Source organism: Oncorhynchus clarkii, chromosome 10 (genome assembly GCF_045791955.1).
Source record: "Oncorhynchus clarkii lewisi isolate Uvic-CL-2024 chromosome 10, UVic_Ocla_1.0, whole genome shotgun sequence".
Lineage (NCBI taxonomy): Eukaryota > Metazoa > Chordata > Actinopteri > Salmoniformes > Salmonidae > Oncorhynchus > Oncorhynchus clarkii.
In genome coordinates, this window is record NC_092156.1 from 52487448 (window position 1) to 52512698 (window position 25251).

A 25251-nucleotide genomic window follows, 5' to 3' on the forward strand; every position below is an offset into this window, starting at 1 on the left:
TTTTTCTTCTGCAGACTAACCAACAACAATGGTGAAGGAAACCGGCTTTTATGATATGTTGGGTGTTAAGCCCAATGCCACACCAGATGAGCTGAAAAAGGCTTATCGTAAGCTGGCCTTGAAATACCACCCTGACAAGAACCCTACGGAGGGGGAGAAAGTGAGTGGAAGTATTCAGGAAACCACTTTGCGTCCATGATGGTCAGAGTTTATTTTTGTCGTACCACCTTTATCTTTGTGAGCTGTGTATGTTATAAACAACGTAAAACTCCTATGAATAGGTTCTGATTTATGACTAGTGGTTGAGTGGAGATAAGTTATTCATGCCAGTGTAGCAGAGTTAAGAGGTACAGTAAGCTCACTCCACAGCTAGCTTGACATTTCGTAGATGGATCTATACAATTGGTTCCTATTGTATAGCTCTCAAGTTTTTTTCACATTATCGAGCGGGTGGTCACGTGTGTTGGCAAGGTAGAGGACTCTGGTTCAAGCCCAGTCAGAGGCAAGTTCAGAGCGGGAGCGGTGTATGCTAATCCAGCACATTGATGCCAGGTTATTTTTAACCTGTTGCGACGACCAAACCCGGATCCGGGATTCTATTTATAGACCTAAGCTCATTACCATAACGCAACGTTAACTATTCATGAAAATCGCAAATGAAATGAAATAAATATGCTAGCTCTCAAGCTTAGCCTTTTGTTAACAACACTGTCATCTCAGATTTTCAAAATATGCTTTTCAACCATAGGAAAACAATCATTTGTGTAACAGTAGCTAGCTAGCGTAGCATTTAGCGTTAGCATTAGCGTTAGCATTAGCGTTAGCATTTAGCAGGCAACTATCACAAAAACAAGTAAAGCCTTCAAATAAAATAACTTACCTTTGAAGAACTTCTGATGTTTTCATGGAGGAGACTCTCAGTTAGATAGCAGATGCTCCGTTTTTCCAAAAAGATTCTTTGTGTATTAGAAATAGCTCCGTTTTGTACATCACATTTGGCTACCAAAAAAAAAAAAAAAAAAAAAAAAAAAAACGAAAATTCAGCCCTCAAAACGCAAACTTTTTTCCAAATTAACTCCATAATATCGACTGAAACATGGCAAACGTGGTTTAGAATCAATCCTCAAGGTGTTTTTCCACATATCTCTTCAATGATATATCCTTCGTGGAAGCCTGGTTTCTCCTTGCTCTCAAATGGAAAAATAATTGCACCTGGCTTTACGCTCCAATTTCGACGCAGGGACACCAGGCGGACACTTGGAAAATGTAGTCTCTTATGGTCAATCTTCCAATGATATGCCTACAAATACGTCACAATGCTGCTAACACTTTGGGGGAACGACAGAAAGTGTAGGCTCATTCCTTGCGCAATCACAGCCATATAAGGAGACAATGGAAAACAGAGCTTCAGAAATTCTGCTCATTTCCTGGTTGATGCATCATCTTGGTTTCGCCTGTAGAATGAGTTCTGGGGCACTTACAGACAATATCTTTGCAGATTGGGGCGGCAGGGTAGCCTAGTGGTTAGAGCGTTGGACTTGTAACCGGAAGGTTGCGAGTTCAAACCCCCGAGCTGACAAGGTACAAATCTGTCGTTCTGCCCCTGAACAGGCAGTTAACCCACTGTTCCCAGGCCGTCATTGAAAATAAGAATTTGTTCTTAACTGACTTGCCTGGTTAAATAAAGGTAAAATAAAAAAATAAAAAAATAAAAAGATTCTGAAACTTCAGAGTGTTTTCTTTCAAAAACTGTCAAGAATATGCATAGTCGAGCATCTTTTCGTGACAAAATATCGCGCTTAAAACGGGAACGTTTTTTATCCAAAAATGAAATAGCGCCCCTAGAGATCAAAGAGGTTAAGAGATGAATATGGAAAATACATATATTGTTTCTACAGTTGTCAGAAAATTCTAGTAAGTTTAATATTTTTGAGTACTAGTTGAGATTTCTATTAGTAGTTTGCACTCTGAGAATTGATCGCGTTTGGGCCAGTAACCGAAAGGTTGCTTGATTGAATCCCAGAGCTGACAAGGTAAAAATCTGTCGTTCTGCACCTGAGCAAGGCAGTTAACCCACTGTTCCCCGGCCGCCGAAGACGTGGATGTCGATTAAGGCAGCCCCCCGCTCCTCTCTGATTCATAGGTGTTGGGTTAAATGCGGAAGACACATTTCAGTTGTACAACTGACTAGGTATCCCCCTTTCATTCAGTTTTTTTCTTCCCAGTTTAAGCAGATATCTCAGGCATATGAGGTGCTGTCAGACTCCCAGAAGAGAGAGGTGTATGACCGGGGAGGGGAGAAGGCAATAAAAGGAGGGGGTGGCGGAGGTGGCGGAGGTTTTGGATCCCCCATGGACATCTTTGACATGTTCTTTGGAGGAGGTGGCCGACTGCACCGGGAGAGAAGAGGTAAAAACCAAATGAAGTACAGAGACAAATATTACTTTCCACAGAAGACTTCAAATGGCCTGGCCTTTGTTTTCTGTGGTTCTTCTTAACTTCTCTAAAGCTAATGCTTTGCCCCAATGTGCTCTCAACCTAGGAAAGAATGTGGTTCATCAGCTCACAGTCTCTTTGGAAGACCTCTTCAATGGCGCCACGAGGAAACTTGCTGTCCAGAAGAATGTTATTTGCGAGCGATGTGAAGGTGCTACGTTACTACACATGTTACATTGTTGGTTAACATTGGTCTTGATCAGTCCCTTATTAAAAGGGATGGATGAAAATGACCAGTGTGGTAACCCTAAAGTCATCAGGTTGAATAGCCCTGTGTGTTCATGCATGGATTGGATGTCATTTTTAACATTTTTACGTTATTACATTATGAAAAATTAACTGTTAGAGGTAAATGCCTCGGCTAGGGTAAAACATTTTTAAGATTATCATCGTACAATGCCCAAACTGTATTATTTGGTTCCATTTTTGTTGCTCTGACTATAAAATGCATACATAGATGTTCTTTCTTACTCCAAGTACATTTATACAGCGCATCATTAATCCAAATTAATCTGTTGACTAGCATTTACCGCCCTGTCAAACGCAGCATGTGGGGTTCTGTTTAACAGTGATGTAATGAGTTACTGCTGCAAACGACTGGGGTGATGTGGACTGACATGGCTATGGTTTGGGGTAGGTCGCGGGGGAAGGAAGGGTGCGGTGGAGATGTGCATGTCCTGTCACGGCACGGGCATGCAGGTGCGCCTCCACCAGCTGGGGCCGGGCATGGTGCAGCAGGTGTCCACCGTGTGCGGGGGTTGCCAGGGCCAGGGCCAGCGCATCAGCCACAAGGACCGCTGCAAGGCCTGCAGTGGACGGAAGATTCTGCGGCAGAAAAAGATCCTGGAGGTCCACATTGGCAAAGGTGAGGTGGTTGATTAGTTGTCCATCAATTGAAGTCTTTCCACAGCTCACAATTGACAAACATATTATAGTTAATATATACAATAAATTAAAATGTTCTACCCTGAATGTTTTTTTTTTTTTTTGCTATAACGTCCAACAGTTCTTTGACTCCTTTGATTTGTGTGGAGTACAAATTGTCAAGAGCATAGACTCTAATGCCTAAATTGTTCACTATGTTTGTGTAGCGACGTGGGGGGGTTGGGGGTGGGTTAAGCATGTTGACACGGGATGCGCCATGGCCCTGGGCCCTGTTGACACCGTTACCTGACAGACCAAGCTGCCTGTGGATGGGAATGCTAGCCGAGTGACTGCCAATTTAACAGGTAAAAGTGTGAAGATTTTCTTTCTCCATTTTGAGGATGTAGGAGGTTTTAGATGTTTGTCCATTTAACCAGATTTTTGGATGTCTGTTATGTGATGTAACCTACATTTTCTTCACTTCTGGTCCTGGAGAGTTACACAGCTAATACATCTGATTCATGTAGTCAAAATCTTGATTAGTTGGATCTAGAGGTCGACCGATTATGATTTTTCAACGTCGATACCGATTTATTGGAGGACCCAAAAAAGCTGCATTTTTTTATTTGTTTGTAATAATGACAATTACAACACTATTGAATTAACTTATTTGAACTTAATATAATATAATTTAGACTCAAATAAATAATAAAACATGTTAAATTTGGTTTAAATAATGCAAAAACAAAGTGTTGGAGAAGTAAAAGTGCAACATGTGCCCTGTAAAAAAGCTAGCGTTTGAGTTCCTTGCTCAGAACATGAGAACATATAAAAGTTGGTGGTTCCTTTTAACATGAGACTTCAATATTCCAAGGTAAGAGGTTTGAGGTTGTGGTTAATAGTATTTATAGGGCTATTTCTCTCTACCATTTGTATTTCATATACCTTTGACTATTGGATGTTCTTAGACACTTTAGTATTGCCAGTGTAGCAGTATAGCTTTCCTTTCCTTGGCTCAAACAGCACCCTCGAAGCAGCGTTACCCATGCAGAGCAAGGGGAATAACTACTCCAAGTCTCAGAGCGAGTGACGTTTGAAACGCTGATAGCGTGCACCCCGCTAATTAGCTAGCCATTTCACGTCGGTTACACCAGCCATTAGGCTGATAGGCTTGAAGTCATAAACAGCGCTGTGCTTGCGAAGAGCTGCTGGCAAATGCACGAAAGTGCTGTTTGAATGAATGCTTACGAGCCTGCTGCTGCCTACCATTGCTCAGACTGTTCTATCAAATCATAGACTTAGTTATAACATAACACACAGAAATATGAGCCATTTGGTCATTATTATGGTAAAATCTGGAAACTATCATTTCGAAAACAAAACATTTATTTCAGTGAAATACGGAACTGTTCGGTATTTTATCTAACGGGTGGCATCCCTAAGTCAAAATATTCCTGTTACATTGTACAACCTTCAATGTTATGTCATAATTACGTAATATTCTGGCAAATTAGTTCGCAATGAGCCAGGCTGCCCAAACTGTTGCATATACCCTGATTGCGTGCAATGAACGCAAGAGAAATGACACAATTTCACCTGGTTAATATTGCCTGGATTTCTTTTAGCTAAATATGCAGGTTTAAAAATATATACTTCTGTGTATTGATTTTAAGAAAGGCATTGTTTATGGTTAGGTACAGTTGTGTGTGCAACGATAGTTTCTTTTTACCCTTCTGGGATATGTGGGACGGTAGCGTCCCACTTTGCCAAAATGCAGAGCGCCAAATTCAAATAAATTCCTATAAAAATCCAACTTTCATGAAATCACAATTTGCAAGATAGCAAATTTAAAGCTGCACGTGTTGTGAATCCAGCCAACATGTCAGATTTCATAAAGGCTTTTCGGCGAAAGCAAACAATGCTATTATCTGAGGATAGCACCATAGTAAACAAAAGAGAACATATTTCAACCTTGCATGCGCGACACAAAACGCAGAAATTAAAAATGTAAATCATGCCTTATCTTTGACGAGCTTCTTCTGTTGGCACTCCAATATGTCCCATAAATGGTCCTTTTGTTCTATTAATTCCGTCCATATATATCCAAAATGTCCATTTGTTTGGTGCGTTTGATCCAGAAAAACACCGGTTCCAACTTGCTCAACATGACTACAAAATATCTCAAATTACCTGTAAAATTTGCCAAAACATTTCAAACCACTTTTGCAATAGGTATTTTTTAACGTAAATAATCGATAAAATTGAAGACGGGATGATCTGTGTTCAATACAGGAAGACAACAAACTGACACTAGCTTTCTGGTCATGCGCCTCTATCAAACAGTACACATGAAGTGACAAGACTGGTGACATCCAGTGGAAGCGGTAGGAACTGCAATCAAGTCCCTTAGAAATCTGGATTCCCAATAAACTCATTTGAAAAGAGTGACCTCAACAACAAAAAATGCTGAATGGTTTGTCCTCGGTTTCGCCTGCAACATAAATTCTGTTATACTCAAAGACGTGATTCAAACAGTTTTAGAAACTTCATAGTGTTCTGTATCCAAATCTACTAATAATATGCTTATCTTAGCTTCTGGGCCTGAGTAGCAGGCAGTTTTACTCTGGGCACCTTATTCATCCAAGCTACTCAATACTGCCCCCCCAGCCATAAGAAAAACCTGTCTCATCCCCCTCATCTACACTGATTTTGAAGTGGATTTAGCATCTGACATCAATAAGGGATCATCATTTTCACCTGGTCAGTCTGTTACGGAAATGTAGACCGTTTTGTCCACTGTGTATGCATGCAGTGCTTTCGGAAGGTGTTCAGACCCCTTGACTTTTTGTTACGTTACAGCCTTATTCTAAAATGGACTAAATTAAACATTTTCCTAAATCTGCACACAATACCACATAATGACAAAGCGGATACACATTTTTAGATTTGTCTTTATTTTTAATATATTTGGGGGAAAAAAATACTATTTACCTAACTATTCAGAATCTTTGCTATGAGACTTTAAGCACAGGTACATCCTGTTTCCATTGATCATCCTTGATGTTTCTACAACTTCATTGGAGTCCACCTGGGGTAAATTCAATTGATTGGACATGATTTGGAAAGGATCACACCTGTCTATATAAGGTCCCATAGTTGACAGTGCATGTCAGAGCAAAAACCAAGCCATGAGGTCGACGGAATTGTCTGTAGAGCTCCGAGACAGGATTGTGTCCTGCAACAAGTTTCTATCCATAAGGAGGGTATTTTCTTGCTCCCCGCGAATCTGTTTTGAAAAAGAACCCCTTTATTTATTTTCTACAAAATGTTGTGGCTGCTGTTTTCGCATGTAGACACTGGTATTGTGCTGGAGATGATTGATAAGGGGTGGAATTGCCCATTTAATTTTTTTAATAATGCTCACTCAGCAAGATCACTAGGTGTAACCTTGAGTTACTAAAGCCTTTGTGAATTTATCCAATGGACAGCCATAGTGAAATCCCTATACTGAAGCAAACTGTAGTGTTATTTTACCTGAAATGCACAAGGTCCTCTACTCCGCCAATTAATCCACACACACAATGGTCAACCAAATCGTTTTTCGTCATCTCTCTTCCTTCTAGGCTTTCTCTTCTTGACTTTATATTGAGATTGGCAACTTTCATAAATTAGGTGCATCTGGTTGCCAAGGGATAATATAGAAGTCAGTTCTATTTGTGACGCAGATCGCGCTGCAAGTCCTGCCTCTCCCATCTCCTCAATGGTTTATAGAAGTTGGTACCCACGTGCCATCTCCTCCTTGGTTATGCCGACGTGCGTGACTAAAAAATGTTTGTTTTGTGCTTAATGGGATTGAGATCCGGGCTCTTTCCTGGCCATGGCAGAACACTGACATTCCTGTCTTGTAGGAAATCACGCACAGAACGAGCAGTATGGCTGGTGGTATTGTCATGCTGGAGGGTCATGTCAGGATGAGCCTGCAGGAAGGGTACAACATGAGGGAGGAGGATGTCTTCCCTGTAACGCACAGTGTTGAGATCGCCTGCAATGACAACCAGCTCAGTCAGATGATGCTGACACACCGCCCCAGACCATGACGGACCATCCACCTCCAAATCGATCCCGCTCCAGAGTACAGGCCTCGGTGTAACGCTCATTCCTTTGACGATAAACGCGAATCCGACCATCACCCCTTGTGAGACAAAACCGCGACTCGTAAGTGAAGAGCACTTTTTGCCAGTCCTGTCTGGTCCAGCGACGGTGGGTTTGTTCGGTGAGGCAGGTCCTTGTCCGGAGAGGACCTGCCTTACAACAGTTCTACAAGCCCTCAGTCCAGCCTCTCTCAGCCTATTGTGGACAGTCTGAGCACTGGAGGGATTGTGTGTTCCTGGTGAAACTTGGGCAGTTGTTGTTGCCATCCTGTACCTGTCCCGCAGTTGAGGTTCGGATGTACCGATCCTGTGCAGGTGTTCTTACACGTGGTCTGCCACTGCAAGGACGATCAGCTCTCTGTCCTGTCTCCCTGTAGTGCTGCTTTAGGCGTCTCACAGTACGGACATTGCAATTTATTGCCCTGGCCACATCTGCAGTCCTCATGCCTCCTTGCAACATGCTTAAGGCACGTTCACGCAGATGACAGGGCGTCTTTCTTTTGGTGTTTTTCAGAGTCAGTAGAAATTCCTCTTTAGTGTCCTAAGTTTTCATAACTGTGACCTTAATTGCCTACCATCTGTAAGCTGTTAGTGTCTTAACGACCGTTCCACAGTTCATTGTTTATGGTTCATTGAACAAGCATGGGAAACAGTGTTTAAACCCTTTACTTTGGATTTTTACGAATTTATCTTTGGTCCTGAAAAGGGGACTTTTCTTTTTTTTGATGAGTTTAAGAATTTGGTACCCTGGAGTGTTTCTTGAATTCTACAAATGCTTTGACAAGAATGGAAATGAACTGAACTGGATATAATTTCTGTAACTAAATTTCATGCGACTAGTACTAATGGATCACATCTCTGGACCAGGATAGCATGGATCTGGTTACCAAACGCTCTAGGATCCAAATCATCTAGGGATATGTGAATGTGCCCTAAATGTTCCCCATGGCATGGTTGCGTGTGAACGCCATTACCAGAATTCTGATCAGTCTTTTCTTAATGCAGTTAAATACGGGCCAGTTGAGTTAAATTAATCCTAAATTGTTGCAGGTATGAAGGATGGGCAGAAGCTAGTTTTCCACGGGGAGGGAGATCAGGAGCCAGGACTAGAGCCTGGTGACATCATCATTGTCCTGGATCAGAGAGTCCATCCCGTCTTCACCAGGTAAAAGATTAAACCTCTCATGCCAGTTCTTATTCACTACCTACCTCTCTACCCTATGTCTATATCACATTGTCTGATTGGACCAACAAATGTGTTTGTGCACATATTTGGCAGTTCCAATGTTCCACATGAGACCTTTTATATTCTTCAGTATTGTATTGGTCTGTATTCTGTACTAGCCTATAGACTCCTTTCTGTGTTTGCAAACATTGCTTTTGAGGGCGACGCACGGAAGTTGGTGGGAGTTGTTATAGAAGGCCAGCAAAAAAAAGGCTCTTTACATGTTGCTTATGAGTGCTTTTCACACTACTTTTGGATTTTAATTGGGTTTTAAGGCTCGTATGAATGTCCTGCTTAATGCAAATCAACAGCATTATAAGTAAACATTTCAACCAGTAAAATGGCTCTTTGGCTAGTTTTTGCTACAGCCTATATCAATGAGCGTTCGCATTCTAGCTAGAAACTGTTATTTAGCAAAAATCAAAACCAAATATAATCTTAGCAACTGTTCACGCAATAATGAAAATATCATTGTAAACGTATGAGAACCCAAAAAGGTAATAAAAGTTGTATGTTACTGTGTGACATCAGTGTGTCGTGTACTGGAAAAAGGTCTATATCTAGGCTTGTAGCAAAATGAAAATTTGGCCAATTTCAAGAACTGAATGAAATTTTTCAGCAACAAAAAAATCCCCATTTGAGAGCCAGTCACTTCTCAGTTCTTGATTTTCACTTCCTGAATTGAAATGCAATTGATTGCAGTCCGGTTGGTATTGACTGTGCTCTATTCTACAGGCAAGGGGACAATCTGATCATGACTATGGAGCTGCAGCTGGTGGAGGCCCTGTGTGGTTTCCAGAAGCCTTGTCAAACTCTGGACAACCGAAGCCTCCTCATCACCTGCCACCCAGGTACACTTCCTAGATTATTTCACTTAACAGAAACCTTGTACAACATTGTGCAATTTTTTTTTTTAATGCATTTAAAAAAGAAACAATTATTGTGGTGTTGCACGGTATACTGGCACCATCGTAACGGTATCTAAATGTCATGATACTTCTACCGTAATACCGTTTCATATGATGCTACCAAATTTGTCGGTCCTACCAATCTAAAGAACCTGCTGGCGCCTGTCATAAAAAGTTAAATTTAAGCAACAGCAACTAGGCTCTTGTATGTTCAATGTCCACTTCACTTTCATGCGCATCTCTCGTGTGGCAGCTGTGATCAGCCAGCCATCACCTACTTCTCTCTGTCCACTCTTTCTGTGCATCTATTCCTCCATCAGTTTTAAAAATATAGGTTAGTGGTGATAGCGAGCGGGTACACAGACCCTGACTCTTCTGTTACATTTGGTACATTGGAGCATTTTATTGCCTGGTATAACCAAGAGCACAGGCCAGTCTAAGTAGACTTTGCACGTGCAAGTTTGCGGTCATGCAGCCTCTGAGTGACCGGAAATGCACAACTTAATGACAGGCATTTTTGCAGCATTACAGCCAAGAAAACGGCGTGTCTCTAGCTCAAATGGTTAAAGATATGACCCATATTACCAGTGCTACTTTTTTTTTTTTTTTCTTCCTGCATTTTGCGCGCATTTGATATGAGTTCACAACCATGTTGTGGGCCATTTTTTAAACTAATCCCGGGTCGTTAATTATTGGTTTGATAACAAAAAACATTGTCATGTTGCCTAGCTAGCTAACAACCTGCTCACTTGACAGTACAGTGGTTCCTCCTTCACAAATTACGAGCTTACACCGCAGTAGGTACCCAGCATCACGGCTTCATTGCTCCAGACCACCAAGGAGGAGTTAGTGCACTCATTATGGTCCCAAGGTTTTTATAGGACCAATCATATCAAGTGGTTCCAATGACGAATTTGACGCGAGCCACCAGTTCCTGGTGACTTTCTTCAGCAAAGATGGCTGACAAAACAATACAGCGGAAGCTAATTTAAGTAATTAGAATGTCATAACAGGTCAAGCAAAAAAATGTACAATTGAGAGGAAATGTTAGTTAATGTAGACAATTGTACATGTTTTTTTTGTCAAAGTTAATTCATGAAAATCGTTATTTGGCAAGTTATTTTTCTCAGTATTATCCAAAACCAGGTGTATCAAAAGCCATTCTTTGAATGATGCTGTGTCTGCATGCATGTATGTATTACAATTATACACCGCTCTTGGGACATCAATGATTACACATTGTAACTATGCAATAGACTAGAAACATGATTTAAGTGAAGGCTGATTTTGTCATTCATATATACAGGATAAAAAACAGTACATCCTGCCAGCACGCCCACAAGCGATCCACTCAGGCGGAGAATGACGCGTGGAAGAGAGCAGGAGCGAGATGGGAGTAACAATCCAGGTTATTTGCGCTGAGACCAGCATAATAATGTAATGAAACAAGCAGGGAGCAGGTTTTGAACTCAACATTCTCGCCCAAAGTCCAGCACGCTTTCGACTTTGCCCAAATTTGTTGGTTGGGGACAATTGTGGCTAAACACGCTTTATCAATTGGAACCTTTAATACTTAGCGGAACAATAGATTATTCAACCTTCACTAAAGAATTGTCTAATAGCCGAGCTAGGTGGGAACCCCCCTCCCCAACTTGCATCTTTCCACATCTACCTACACCCGGTTAAGGTTCTGAAGAGAAAAATATATACATGTGTGTGTTGTTCTTGGCTCTCTAAGGCACTGCATCTTGGTGCAAGAGGCTTTACTACAGTCCTTGGTTCGAATTCAGGGCGGCGCACAATTGGCCCATAGTCATCTGGGTTTGCCGGGGTAAGCCTTCATTGTAAATAAGAATTTGTTCTTACCTGACTTGCCTAGTTAAATAAAGGTTCAATTTAAACTGGCGACAACTGCAGTGCAATCAATATTAGGTGAACAGTGACTGGTGCTAAAAATACAACTAACTTGTTATGCAAGTGTTACACACCAACAGATGGCGAGAACCTACACCAGACGAGCAATTCATTTCAACAATGTTCATTTTAATTTGACTTTACAAACAAGAGGGCTTAATTGGAGTCTTTCTTCGACGCCTAAACCTATATAAAATAGTAGTAAAAAAATAATAATAATAGGCCTACTTACAATTACAACCGGTCTCCCGTCCGCACAACATAGGGATTATTTAGCTAAATAGCCCAGTACTGTACTGCCAACCATCACTTTGTACAGCGCCTGTTAATTTGTCATTGAATCACAGCCTACTTCACCAAACTGGTGATTTAACAAGCGCATTCGTGAAAAAAGCGCTGTCGTTGTACCAATGTGTACCTAAGCATAAACATCAATGCCTTTCTTAAAATCAGTACACAAGTATATAATTTTAAACCTGCATATTTAGTTAATATTTCCTGGAAACATTTCTTTTAACTAGGGATATTGTCACTTTTCTTGCATTCTGTGCAAGCAAAGTCGGGGCATAGTCAGCAGTTTACGCCGCCTGGCTCGTTGCGAACTGTGTGAACCATTTCTTCCTAACAAAGACCGTAATTAATTTGACAATTTTTCATAATTATGACATAACATTGACGGTTGTGCAATGTAACAGCAATATTTAGACTTATGGATGCCACCCGTTAGATAAAATATGGAACGGTTCCGTATTTCACTGAAGTTTTGTTTTTGAAATGATAGTTTCTGGATTTACTTTATTAATGATCTAAGGCTCATATTTCTGTGTTATTATATTATAATTAAGTCTATGATTTGATAGAGCAGTCTGAGCGGTGGTAGACAGCAGCAGGCTCATAAGCATTCATTCAAGCAGCACTTTCGTGCATTTGCCAGCAGCTCTTCGCTGTGCTTCAAGCATTGTGCTGTTTGACTTCAAGCCTATCAACTCCCGAGATTAGGCTGGCAATACTAAAGTACCTATTAGAACATCCAATAGTCAAAGGTATATGAAATACAAATGGTATAGAGATAAATAGTCCTATAATAACTACACCCTAAAACTTCTTACCTGGGAATATTGAAGACTCATGTCGACCGATTATGATTTTTCAACGCCGATTTATTGGACCAAAATAGCTGATACCGAGTAATCAGACTTTTTTTTTTTTTTTTGTAATAATGACAATTACAACAATACTGAATTAACACTAACTTAATATAAAACATCAATAAAATCAATTTAGCCTCAAATAAATAATCAAACATGTTCAATTTGGTTTAAATAATGCAAAAACAAAGTGTTGGAGAAGAAAGTAATATGTGCCATGTAAAAAAGCTAACTTAAGTTCCTTGCTCAGAACATGAGAACATATGAAAGTTGGTGGTTCCTTTTAACATGAGACTTAAGAGGTTTTAGAGGTCTTAGGTTGTAGTTAATATAGTATTTATAGGACTATTTCTCTCTCTACTATTGGTATTTCATATACCTTTGACTATTGGATGTTCTTATAGGCACTATAGCATTGCCAGTGTAACAGTATAGCTTCCGTCCCCCTCCTCACCCCTACCTGGGCTCGAACCAGGAACACATCGACAACAGCCACACTCGAAGCATCGTTACCCATCGCTACGAATAACTACTCCAAATCTAAAAGCGAGTGACGTTTGAAACAGTATTAGCGCACACCCAGCTAACTAGCTAGCCATTTCACATTGGTTACACCAGCCATTAGGCTGATAGGCTTGAAGTCATAAACAGCGCTGTGCTTGTGACGAGCTGCTGGCAAAACGCACGAAAGTGCTGTTTGAATGAATTATTACGGGCCTGCTGCTGCTCGGACTGCTCTATAAAATCAGACTTGATTATAACATGACACACAGAAATACGAGCCTTTGGTCATTAATATGATAGAATCTGGAAACTATCATTTCGAAAACAAAACGTTTATTTCAGTGAAATACGGAACCGTTCGGTATTTTATCTAACTGGTGGCATCCCTAAGTCTAAATATTCTTGTTACATTTGCACAACCTTCAATGTTATGTCATAATTACGTAAAATTCTGGCAAATTAGTTCGCAATGAGCCAGGCAGCCCAAACTGTTGCATATACCCTGATTCTGCGTGCAATGAACGCAAGAGAAATGACACAATTTCACCTGGTTAATATTGCCTGCTAAACTGGATTAGTAGTTATAACTAGTAATTATGATTGATAGTTTTTTGAGAAGTTTAATGCTAGCTAGCAATTTACCTTGGCTTCTACTGTATTCGCGTAACAGGCAGGCTGCTCGTGGAGTGCAATGGTTAGAGCGTTGGACTAGCAACCCCCGAGCTGACAAGGTGAAAATCTGTCGTTCTGCCCCTGAACAAGGCAGTTCACCCACAGTTCCTAGGCAGTCATTGAAAATAAGAATGTGTTCTTAACTGACTTGCCTAGTTAAATAAAAGGTATATAAAAAATAATCGGAAATCGGCGCCCAAAAATACAGATTTCCGATTGTTATAACTTGAAATCGGCCCTAATTAATCGGCCATTCCGATTAATCGGTCCACCTCTATATCAAATGCGGATGTTTATATTAACTACATTTTAGTCGCACTTCCACCCAGCTCCACGACCACAGGTAAAACCTTGCTGAGACAAATATATTCATCATATCGTCAATTCCTCTAGCCAAACATCTTGATGGCCTTTGCCTGTCAGCTTGGCAGAGTTATGGGAAAATGTTTTCAGTTGATGCCGAACAAGTTCGATCAGGTTTAACCTCTTGAACCTCTGTGGGCAGTATTTCATTTTTGGATGAAAAACTTTCCTGTTTTAAGCGCAATATTTTGTCACGAATAGATGCTCGACTATGCATATAATTGACAGCTTTGGAAAGAAAACACTGACGTTTCCAAATCTGCAAAGATATTGTCTGTGAGTGCCCCAGAACTGATGCTACAGGCGAAACCAAGATGAAACTTCAAACAGGAAATGAGCAAAATTTCTGAGGTGCTGTTTTCTATTGTCTCCTTATATGGCTGTGAATGCGACAGGAATGAGCTTACACTTTCTGCCGTTTCCCCAAGGTGTCGGCAGCATTGTGACGTATTTGTAGGCATATCATTGGAAGATTGACCATAAGAGACTACATTTACCAGGTGTCCGCCTGGTGTCCTGCGTCGAAATTGGTGCGCAAACGCCAGGTGCAACTATTTTTCCATTTGATAGAGGAGAAACCAGACTTCCACGAACGTTATATCATCGAAGAGATATGTGAAAAACACCTTGAGGATTGATTCTAAACAACGTTTGCCATGTTTCAGTCGATATTATGGAGTTCATTTGGAAAAAAGTTTGGCGTTTTGATGACTGAATTTTTGGTAGCCAAACGTGATGTACAAAACGGAGCGATTTCTAATACACAAAGAATCTTTTTGGAAAAACTGAACATTTGCTATCTGAGAGTCTCCTCATTGAAAACATCAGAAGTTCTTCAAAGGTAAATTATTTTATTTGAATGCTTTTCTTGTTTTTGTGAAAATGTTGCCCGCTCAATGCTACGCTAAATGCTACGCTAGCTATCAATACTGTTACACAAATGCTTGTTTTGCTATGGTTGAAAAGCATATTTTGAAAATCTGAGATGACAGTATTGTTAACAAAAGGCTAAGCTTCAGAGCTAGCATATTTATTTCATTTAATTTGTGATTTTCATGAATAGTTAACGTTGCGTTATGGTAATGAGCTTGAGGCTATAAATAGGATCCCGGATCCGGGTTTGCTCGTCGCAACTGGTTAAATCAGGAGACCTACATGTAGAGATGAGAAATACTTTTAGATATACTGTAGGCCTACCGAAGGTGTTGTAGGTCTTTATTTTTATTTAACCTTAAAGGTCTACTTACTCTGCTGGCGTTTTGACCCAGTTTATGCCCTCATTTGAAATGCAAATCCTGGCGGCATTGTGTGTTTGGTCATTGTCTGCATTTGGAGAAAAAAATAAATGTAGTCTAACAGCTAAAATTAGTACAATAATATAAATATACATGTAAATAGGCCTAAACGTAACACAATATTGCTATAATCCTACCTTGAAAGAAACAATATGTACCCAGAAACACCTTTCTGACATAGGGTCCAGCATATCGCTTTATGATTTCTTCATCAATGAAATCTCGAGCCATGATACCTGAAAAAGGAGGCAACGGAATTATTGTGGAACAAATAACGGTCCGTCAGGGGTAGGCTGCAATATTTTATGTAACTTTTGCTTTGTAAATGGTCAAACTTACCATCAAATATAGGCCTGGTCCCTGGTGAAAAATTGCCCCCCACACATGGCGGATGCTCGGGACTCTGCTTACTTGATCTTCCTCCTTTTTTTTTTCTTTGTCAGATGAATCATTGGGTCGAAACTACAGAACAGTACAAAACAAGCGAACACACATGGTTAATGTTCTGATAATTAAAAGTAAATATGAAACATTTCTTACAGAGCCTTTCTAGAAGTCCGCAAGTTTCTTCAACTGTCTGACTAATTAGAGCGACGTTGATGAGGTGCCATGATGCCAGCAGATTAGTTTGCCTTTGTCGATCGCGCATCCTCTTCATGAATATAAGCAAAAGTTTTTTTTATCATTTTTTTATCACGAGGGACATAAACAATAACTAGTAATGCTGCATACTCAAATATTGCTATAAATTGCTGAGGTGTAGTTTTTTATTTTACCTTTTAACTAGGCAAGTCAGTTAAGAACACATTCTTATTTTCAATGACTGCCTAGGAACAGTAGGTTAATTGCCTTGTTCAGGGACAGAATGACAGATTTTTACCTTGTTAGCTCAGGGATTCGATCTTGAAACCTTTCAGTTACTAGTCCAACGCTCTAACCACTAGGTTACCTGCTGCCCCAAAAGAGAACAAAATTATAAAAGTTTGAAAATATGAAATATTTTGACGTAGTTTTAACAACTGTGAAATGAGGCTTGAAATGACTTGTTTCTAAATATAGTGTAATCAATTTATAAAATGCCAAACTATGAAATTTCTCCTTCCTTATAACTGTAAAATGGGGCGCCTGAGTGGCGCAGCGGTCTAAGGCACCATCTCTGTGCTAGAGGCGTCACCTAAAGACACCCTGGTTCGAATCCAGGCTGTATCACCACCGGCCGTGATAGGGAGTTCTATAGGGCGGCGCGCAATTGGCTCAGCATCGTCCGGATTTGGTCGCTGTAGGCCGTCATTGTAAATAAGATTTTGTTCTTAACTGACTTGCCTAGAATAAAATAAATACACATTTGTATATTTAGTGTTAGAATGTAGAAAATATGTAAAGGTCTCGATCAAAATGTCTGGCCCCATCGCTGTGAACGTCTGGCTAGGAACTCGCCTTTCATCTCATATTAATCTTGTCTGTCTGATTGTTTTTTGTTTAAAATCTCAAATTTTAGATTACTGGCTATAAATCGCTCTGAATGTGCTACAGCAATGAAACCATGAGTTGATGGACAGTCTGAAGAGCGAATTATATCATAGGAGGGACATCCCAGCTTCAAGTGGTGTCAGATTTCACATCCTGCTTCACACAGGCAACAGACATACTCCTTCCTGTGTCCGTAAGAATGCTCAATGCTTGCCATTTCGATCTATGGTGTCCACCGATCGATTTCAACGAAAATGTCGGTCGGAACCCTTACCAGAACCACGTAGGTCCCCTAAACAGGGGACTTAACAACGTTTGTTGCCTAATGTTTTTAAAGTTGGGAGTCGTGCGTTTGTGTTTTGGGGGGGAGAGGTGTGTGTTTGAGAGGGGGATCAGGAGGGAGGGAGAGTGTTAACTGAAGCGTAAAGATTTCATGCAGTGTTTTCCCCTTACTGCCACAATGACTTTGTAATGGTGCCGGAGGGGATGGCTGCCGTTTTTATGGGCTCCTAACCAACTGTGCGATTTCGTTTTTTCCCCCTAATTTTTGTAACTTGTTTTGTACATAAAGTTGCTACTGCCATCTCTTATGACTGAAAATATCTTCTGGACATCAGAACAGCGATTACTCACCTTGTACTGGACGAAGATTTTTATTTTAATGAGTCCGACGCAAAGGATATACTGCTCTCCGCAGACCAGGCCCAAATCCCCGTCATTTGCGTGAAAAGGCTACAGAGATAGAGGGAGAAAGAAGGTTGGGGTGCCTCGTTAGGATTCGTAGGCGAGTGAGTAAATCGTCATTACCATTGGTTTTATTGGCCAACGTACAATCGCTGGAAAACAAACTTGATGGTCTGGACAGTAGATCATCTTACCAATGGGCCATTAACTGTAAAATCTATTTTTCACCGAGTTGTGGCTGAATGACAACACGGATAATATAGAGCTGGCTGGGTTTTCCGTGCATCGGCAGGACCAAGCAGCTACGTCTGGTAAGACGAGGGGTAGGGTTGTGTATATTTGTCAATAACAGTGGGTGCACGAGGTCTTAATATTAAAGAAGTCTTGAGGTAATACTTGCCTGAGATAGGGTACCTAAGCGGTAGACCACACTTTCTACCAAGAGTTCTCATCTATATTCATAGCTGTCTTTGATACTTGGCTTAGTAAAATGTTGGTATCATGACAGCACTAGTTTAAAGTCTCTTAAAATATTTTTTACCTTCGCAGGGGAATTGATCAAACCTGGTGACAAGAAGTGTGTCATGAATGAGGGGATGCCCATGCACCGCCGGCCGTTTGAAAAGGGACGCCTCATTATCCTCTTTTCGGTATGTTCTGTGAAACACATCTTTCAATGTGTTCCACCATTCAGGAGTTGATACTGTAGTTCAATATCTATCTTTGTATTTATTCTGAACAAAAATATAAACATAACATATAAAGTGTTGGTCCCATGTTTCATGAGCTGAAATAAAAGTTCCCAGAAATGTTCCTAATGCACAAAAAGCTTGATTCTCTCACATGTGCACAAATGTGTACACATTCCTGTTAGTGAGCATTTCTCCTTTGCCATGATCATCCATCCATCCTGACAGGTGTGACATATCAAGAAGCCTGATCATTACACAGGTGCACCTTGTGCTGGGGACAATATAAGGCCACTAAAATATGCAGTTTTGTCACAACACAATGCCACAGATTGGCATGGTGACTGCAGGGATGTCCACCAAAGCTGTTGCCAGAGAATTGAAAGTTATTTTCTCTACCATAAGCCACCCCCAACGTCATCGTAGAGTGTGGCAGTACTTCTGACTGGCCTAACAACCGCAGACCAGGTGTAACCACGCCAGCCCAGGACCACCTCATCTGGCTTCTTCACATGCGGGATCGTCTGATAACAGCCACCCGGACAGCTGATGAAACTGGGTTTGCACAACTGAAGAATTTCTGCACACACTGTCAGAAACCATCTCGGGGAAGCTCATTTGCATGCTTGTCGTTCTCACCGGGGTCTTGACCTGACTGCAGTTAGACGTCGTAACTGACTTCAGTGGGCAAATGTTCACCTTCAATCACCACTGGCACGCTGGAGATATGTGCTCTTCACAGATGAATCCTGGTTTCAACTGTTCCGGGCAGATGACAGACAGTGTGTATGTGTTGTGTGGGCAAGGGGTTTGTGGTGGCAGTAGGGTTATGGGATGTGAAGTCGTAAGCTACGTACAACGAACACAATTGCATTTTATCGCTCACAATTCCGGCGCCGACAAAGATGGCCGCCTCGCTTCGCGTTCCTAGGAAACTATGCAGTTTTTTTTTTTTTTTTACGTGTTATTTCTTACATTGGTACCCCAGGTCATCTTAGGTTTCATTACTTACAGTCGAGAAGAACTACTGAATATAAGAGCAGCGTCAACTCACCATCAGTACGACCAAGAATGACTTTCGCGAAGCGGATCCTGTGTTCTGCCTTTCACCCAGGACAACGGCATGGATCCCAGCCGGCGACCCAAAAAACGACTTTGTAAAAGGGGGAAACGAAGCGGTCTTCTGGTCAGACTCTGGAGACGGGCACATCGTGCACCACTCCCTAGCATTCTTCTCGCAAATGTCCAGTCTCTTGACAACAAGGTTGATGAAATCCGAGCAAGGGTAGCATTCCAGAGGGACATCAGAGACTAACGTTCTTTGCTTCACGGAAACATGGCTCACTGGAGAGACGCTATCCGAGGCGGTGCAGCCAACTGGTTTCTCCACGCATCGCGCCGACAGAAACAAACATCTTTCTGGTAAGAAGAGGGGCGGGGGCGTATGCCTTATGTCTAACGAGACATGGTGTGATGAAAGAAACATACAGGAACTCAAATCCTTCTGTTCACCTGATTTAGAATTCCTCACAATCAAATGTAGACCGCATTATCTACCAAGAGAATTCTCTTCGATTATAATCACAGCCGTATATATCCCCCCCCACCAAGCAGACACATCGATGGCTCTGAACGAACTTTATTTGACTCTTTGCAAACTGGAATCCATATATCCGGAGGCTGCATTCATTGTAGCTGGGGATTTTAACAAGGCTAATCTGAAAACAAGACTCCCTAAATTGTATCAGCATATCGATTGCGCAACCAGGGCTGGAAAAACCTTGGATCATTGCTATTCTAACTTCCGCGACGCATATAAGGCCCTGCCCCGCTCTCCTTTCGGAAAAGCTGACCACATTTTGTTGATCCCTGCCTACAGACAGCGCGGGAGCTTCTTGTTTTAGTTTCTGAGGTCTGTTCAACGCTGGTCCGACCAATCTGATTCCACACTCCAAGACTGCTTCCATCACGTGGACTGGGATATGTTTCGTATTGCGTCAATCAACAACATTGACGAATACGCTGATTCGGTGAGCGAGTTCATTAGAACGTGCGTTGAAGATGTCGTTCCCACGGCAACGATTAAAACATTCCCAAACCAGAAACCGTGGATTGATGGCAGCATTCGCGTGAAAACCACTGTTTTTAATCAGGGCAAGGTGACCGGAAACATGACCGAATACAAACAGTGTAACTATTCCCTCCGCAAGGCAATCAAACAAGCTAAGCGTCAGTATAGAGACAAAGTAGAATCTCAATTCAACGGCTCAGATACAAGAGGTATGTGGCAGGGTCTACAGTCAATCACGGATTACAAAAAAGAAAACCAGCCCCGTCACGGACCAGGATGTCTTGCTCCCAGGCAGACTAAATAACTTTTTTGCCCGCTTTGAGGACAATACAGTGCCACTGACACGGCCTGCAACCAAAACATGCGGACTCTCCTTCACTGCAGCCGACGTGAGGAAAACATTTAAACGTGTTAACCCTCGCAAGGCTGCAGGCCCAGACGGCATCCCCAGCCGCGCCCTCAGAGCATGCGCAGACTGGCTGGTGTGTTTACGGACATGTTCAATCAATCCCTATCCCAGTCTGTTGTTCCCACATGCTTCAAGAGGGCCACCATTGTTCCTGTTCCCAGGAAAGCTAAGGTAACTGAGCTAAACAACTACCGCCCCGTAGCACTCCCTTCCGTCATCATGAAGTGCTTTGAGAGACTAGTCAAGGACCATATCACCTCCACCCTACCTGACACCCTAGACCCACTCCAATTTGCTTACCGCCCAAATAGGTCCACAGACGATGCAATCTCAACCACACTGCACACTGCCCTAACCCATCTGGACAAGAGGAATACCTATGTGAGAATGCTGTTCATCGACTACAGCTCGGCATTCAACACCATAGTGCCCTCCAAGCTCGTCATCAAGCTCGAGACCCCGGGTCTCGACCCCCCCCCCCCCCCCTTGCAACTGGGTACTGGACTTCCTGACGGGCCGCTCCCAGGTGGTGAGGGTAGGTAACAGCATCTCCACCCCGCTGATCCTCAACACTGGGGCCCCACAAGGGTGCGTTCTGAGCCCTCTCCTGTACTCCCTGTTCACCCACGACTGCGTGGCCACGCACGCCTCCAACTCAATCATCAAGTTTGCGGACGACACAACAGTGGTAGGCTTGATTACCAACAACGACGAGACGGCCTACAGGGAGGAGGTGAGGGCCCTCGGAGTGTGGTGTCAGGAAAACAACCTCACACTCAACGTCAACAAAACTAAGGAGATGATTGTGGACTTCAGGAAACAGCAGAGGGAACACCCCCCCCTATCCACATCAATGGAACAGTAGTGGAGAGGGTAGTAAGTTTTAAGTTCCATCGGCGTACACATCAGACACACTGAATTGGTCCACCCACACAGACAGCATCGTGAAGAAGGCGCTCAGGAGGCTGAAGAAATTCGGCTTGTCACCAAAAGCACTCACAAACTTCTACAGATGCACAATCGAGAGCATCCTGTCGGGCTGTATCACCGCCTGGTACGGCAACTGCTCCGCCCACAACCGTAAGGCTCTCCAGAGGGTAGTGAGGTCTGCACAACGCATCACCGGGGGCAAACTACCTGCCCTCCAGGACACCTACACCACCCGATGTCACAGGAAGGCCATAAAGATCATCAAGGACAACAACCACCCGAGCCACTGCCTGTTCACCCCGCTATCATCCAGAAGGCGAGGTCAGTACAGGTGCATCAAAGCAGGGACCGAGAGACTGAAAAACAGCTTCTATCTCAAGGCCATCAGACTGTTAAACAGCCACCACTAACATTGAGTGGCTGCTGCCAACACACTGACTCAACTCCAGCCACTTTAATAATGGGAATTGATGGGAAATTATGTCAAATATATCACTAGCCACTTTAAACAATGCTACCTAATATAATGTTTACATACCCTACATTATTCATCTCATATGTATATACTGTACTCAATACCATCTACTGCATCTTGCCTATGCCGTTCTGTACCATCACTCATTCATATATCTTTATGTACATATTCTTTATCCCTTTACACTTGTGTGTGTATAAGGTAGTAGTTTTGGAATTGTTAGCTAGATTACTTGTTGGTTATTACTGCATTGTCGGAACTAGAAGCACAAGCCTTTCGCTACACTCGCATTAACATCTGCTAACCATGTGTATGTGACAAATAACATTTGATTTGAATTTGAATGCACAGAGATACTGTGAGATCCTGAGGCCCATTGTCCTGCCATTAATTTGCTGCAATCACCTCATGTTTCAGCATGATAATGCATTGCCCAATGTTGCAAGAATTTGTACACAATTCCTGAAATCTGAATGTCCGTTCTTCCATGGCCTGCATACTCACCGGACATGTCACACATTGAGCATATTTGAATGCTCCGGATCAACGTTTACGACAGCGCGTTCCAGTTCCTGCCAACATTCAGCAACTTCACACAGCCATTGAAGAGGAGTGGGACTACATTCCACAGCCTGATCAACTGTATTACGGAGATGTCATGCGGCAAGTGGTGGTCACACCAGATACTGACTGGTTTTCTGATCCACGCCCCTACTTTAAAAAATAAAAGTAAAGTTATTTGTATTTACAGTCGTGAAATTCTATATTTCTATGGACTGATTTCCTTATGAAATGTAACTCAGTAAAATCTTTGAGTTCATATTTTTGTGCCGTGTGAATATATTGGGAAATGGTGTCCTAATTCGCCCGCGACCCCCACAGGACGGCGCACAATTGGCCCGGCGCCGCCCGAGGGAGGATTTGGACGGTGGGGCTTGCCTTGGCTCATCGTGTCCTACTCCTTGCGCTTGCAAGCTGACTCCGGGCAGTCAAACGGTGTTTCCTCCGACACATTGGTGTGGCTGACATTTGGGTCAAGCAAACGGTGTGATAAGTAGGCGGCCAGGTGGGACATATTTTGGAGGACGCATGACTCGACCATCACTTCTCCCAATCGCATTGAGGAGTTGCAGAGATAGCCAGGGAGAAAACAGGGTCTGGTTAGTATTGGGATGGGAGACCATCTGGGAATACCAGGTGCCATAAGCTTTAAAAAAAAATTTAAGAAGTAAATGGTGTCATTCATTCCCTCAGTTAAAATGTATTAAATTGCTTGACTAACTACTGCTGCAGACTACTGCTGTTCTATTAAACCTTGTGGCCATTTTGTAGTATAACTTTTATTGTGATTATGTAATTGACACAAGTCTGCACTGTGTAACTCAACGTGGTTGCTCTACTGTTTCAGTTGGTTCTTAATTTCATTACATTTTTTAAAGAAAAAGTTACGACGTAGAAATTAAACCCATTTTCTTTTTTCCTAAGGTGGTATTCCCCGAGGCCAACTTCCTCCCCAAGCACAAGCTGAAGGAGCTAGAGCACTACCTTCCTGCCAAGAGGGAAGCGGAGCAGCCTGAGAGCATGGACGACGACCTCTACATATACACCGACCTGGAGGACTGCGACCCGGCCAGAGTAAGACGCAGCCAATACCATTACATGGAAGAGGATGACAACCCGTCTGCTGGCGGGGTCCAGTGCCAGACCTCATAAGACCCCGTCACATCACTCCAACCTCAACCCAGCCCCCTCTGGAAACGTGCACAAACCGCATCTTACATTTTATTCTCTTAACATACAATGCTAACTGTGGTGCCGAAGCGGTCCTTTGGGCTGGATACCCGGATCTACGTTCCAAGGTGACTTGGCTGTCTTTTAGTTGGATCGTGTGCCTGAGTGGAGGAAATGGATTTCTGGTTAAGTTCCTTAGATGACCAGAAATGAAGATTCTGAGATTTTGGAAGCGCTATGGATGCTGTCACTGACATTTTTTTATATATATATATATATATATAAGTTTGATTTTTATGGTGTTTTGATTTGTAAATTAGCAGGTTTTGAGCACCCTCTGTCTGCTTTGATGTCACGTTTAGTACCGTTTGGGATTTTGTGGTGTCCAAAAGTCACGAGAGAAGATAGTTGGAAGCTATAATTCATGTTGCCAAATTGAATCCTCACAGCGAAGAACCATAGGCCTATTTCCATTTTAGAATAAATGTTTTTGTATACCACATCAGCATAGTTTAGAAGATACTTGCCAATTATTAAATCAATGTTTTTGTTTAATTTTTAATGATGTAATGATATGTTATCTACATTTCATAATGCATATTGACCTTTTTGTGGTTCTTCATCTGTAGGATTCAATTGAATCCTAGCTGCTGTAATTTGGTATACTTCGTTATGTTCAACTGATGATGAAAAAAGTTATTTACCCCATTTTTACTATCAAGAGTTGTCTGTTTAATTCCTCCATTCTTCATGGGAATTAGTCAAACTAAATAAACTTTCCATAGACCTCTCAAGAAGTTCTGCTACTGGTATCTGTGCTGTGACTGTCATAATTGTCTTGGGATTAAAATAAACTTTTTGGCTAGTCTTCTACTGCCAAGTTGAAATGATTAAACTCTTGAAGTCTCATACCTTTTACCTCAGTGAATGGGTGCTTGTTGTGAAGCCAAAAAGCACAATGTTCCTGCGTTCGGAGACCAAATTCACAGTAAACGCTGCATACAGTGCATTTGGAAAGTATTCAGACCCCCATACATTTTGTTATGTTAGCCTAATTCTGAAATATATATCTTAAGTCATCAATCTACACACAATAGCCCATAATGACCAAGCAAAAACAGGTTTAGACAAAACATTTTGAAATATCACATTTACATATGTATTCAGACCCTTTTACTCAGTACTTTGTTGAAGCACCTTTGGCAGCAATTACAGCCTCGAGCCTTCTTGGGTATGACGCTACAAGCTTGGC

General features: G+C 42.0%; 1 protein-coding gene across 1 annotated transcript; it reads left to right on the forward strand.

Moving 5' to 3' along the window:
- Positions 1–24887, forward strand: LOC139418761 (dnaJ homolog subfamily A member 1-like). The gene is made up of 8 exons (XM_071168443.1): positions 1–160; positions 2226–2409; positions 2543–2647; positions 3134–3361; positions 8562–8676; positions 9472–9587; positions 18244–18344; positions 23754–24887. Exons 1-8 carry the CDS (start codon positions 29–31, stop codon positions 23979–23981), a joined length of 1209 nt encoding a protein of 402 aa, XP_071024544.1. The 5' UTR covers positions 1–28; the 3' UTR covers positions 23982–24887.
- Positions 24888–25251: the final 364 nt, after the last annotated feature.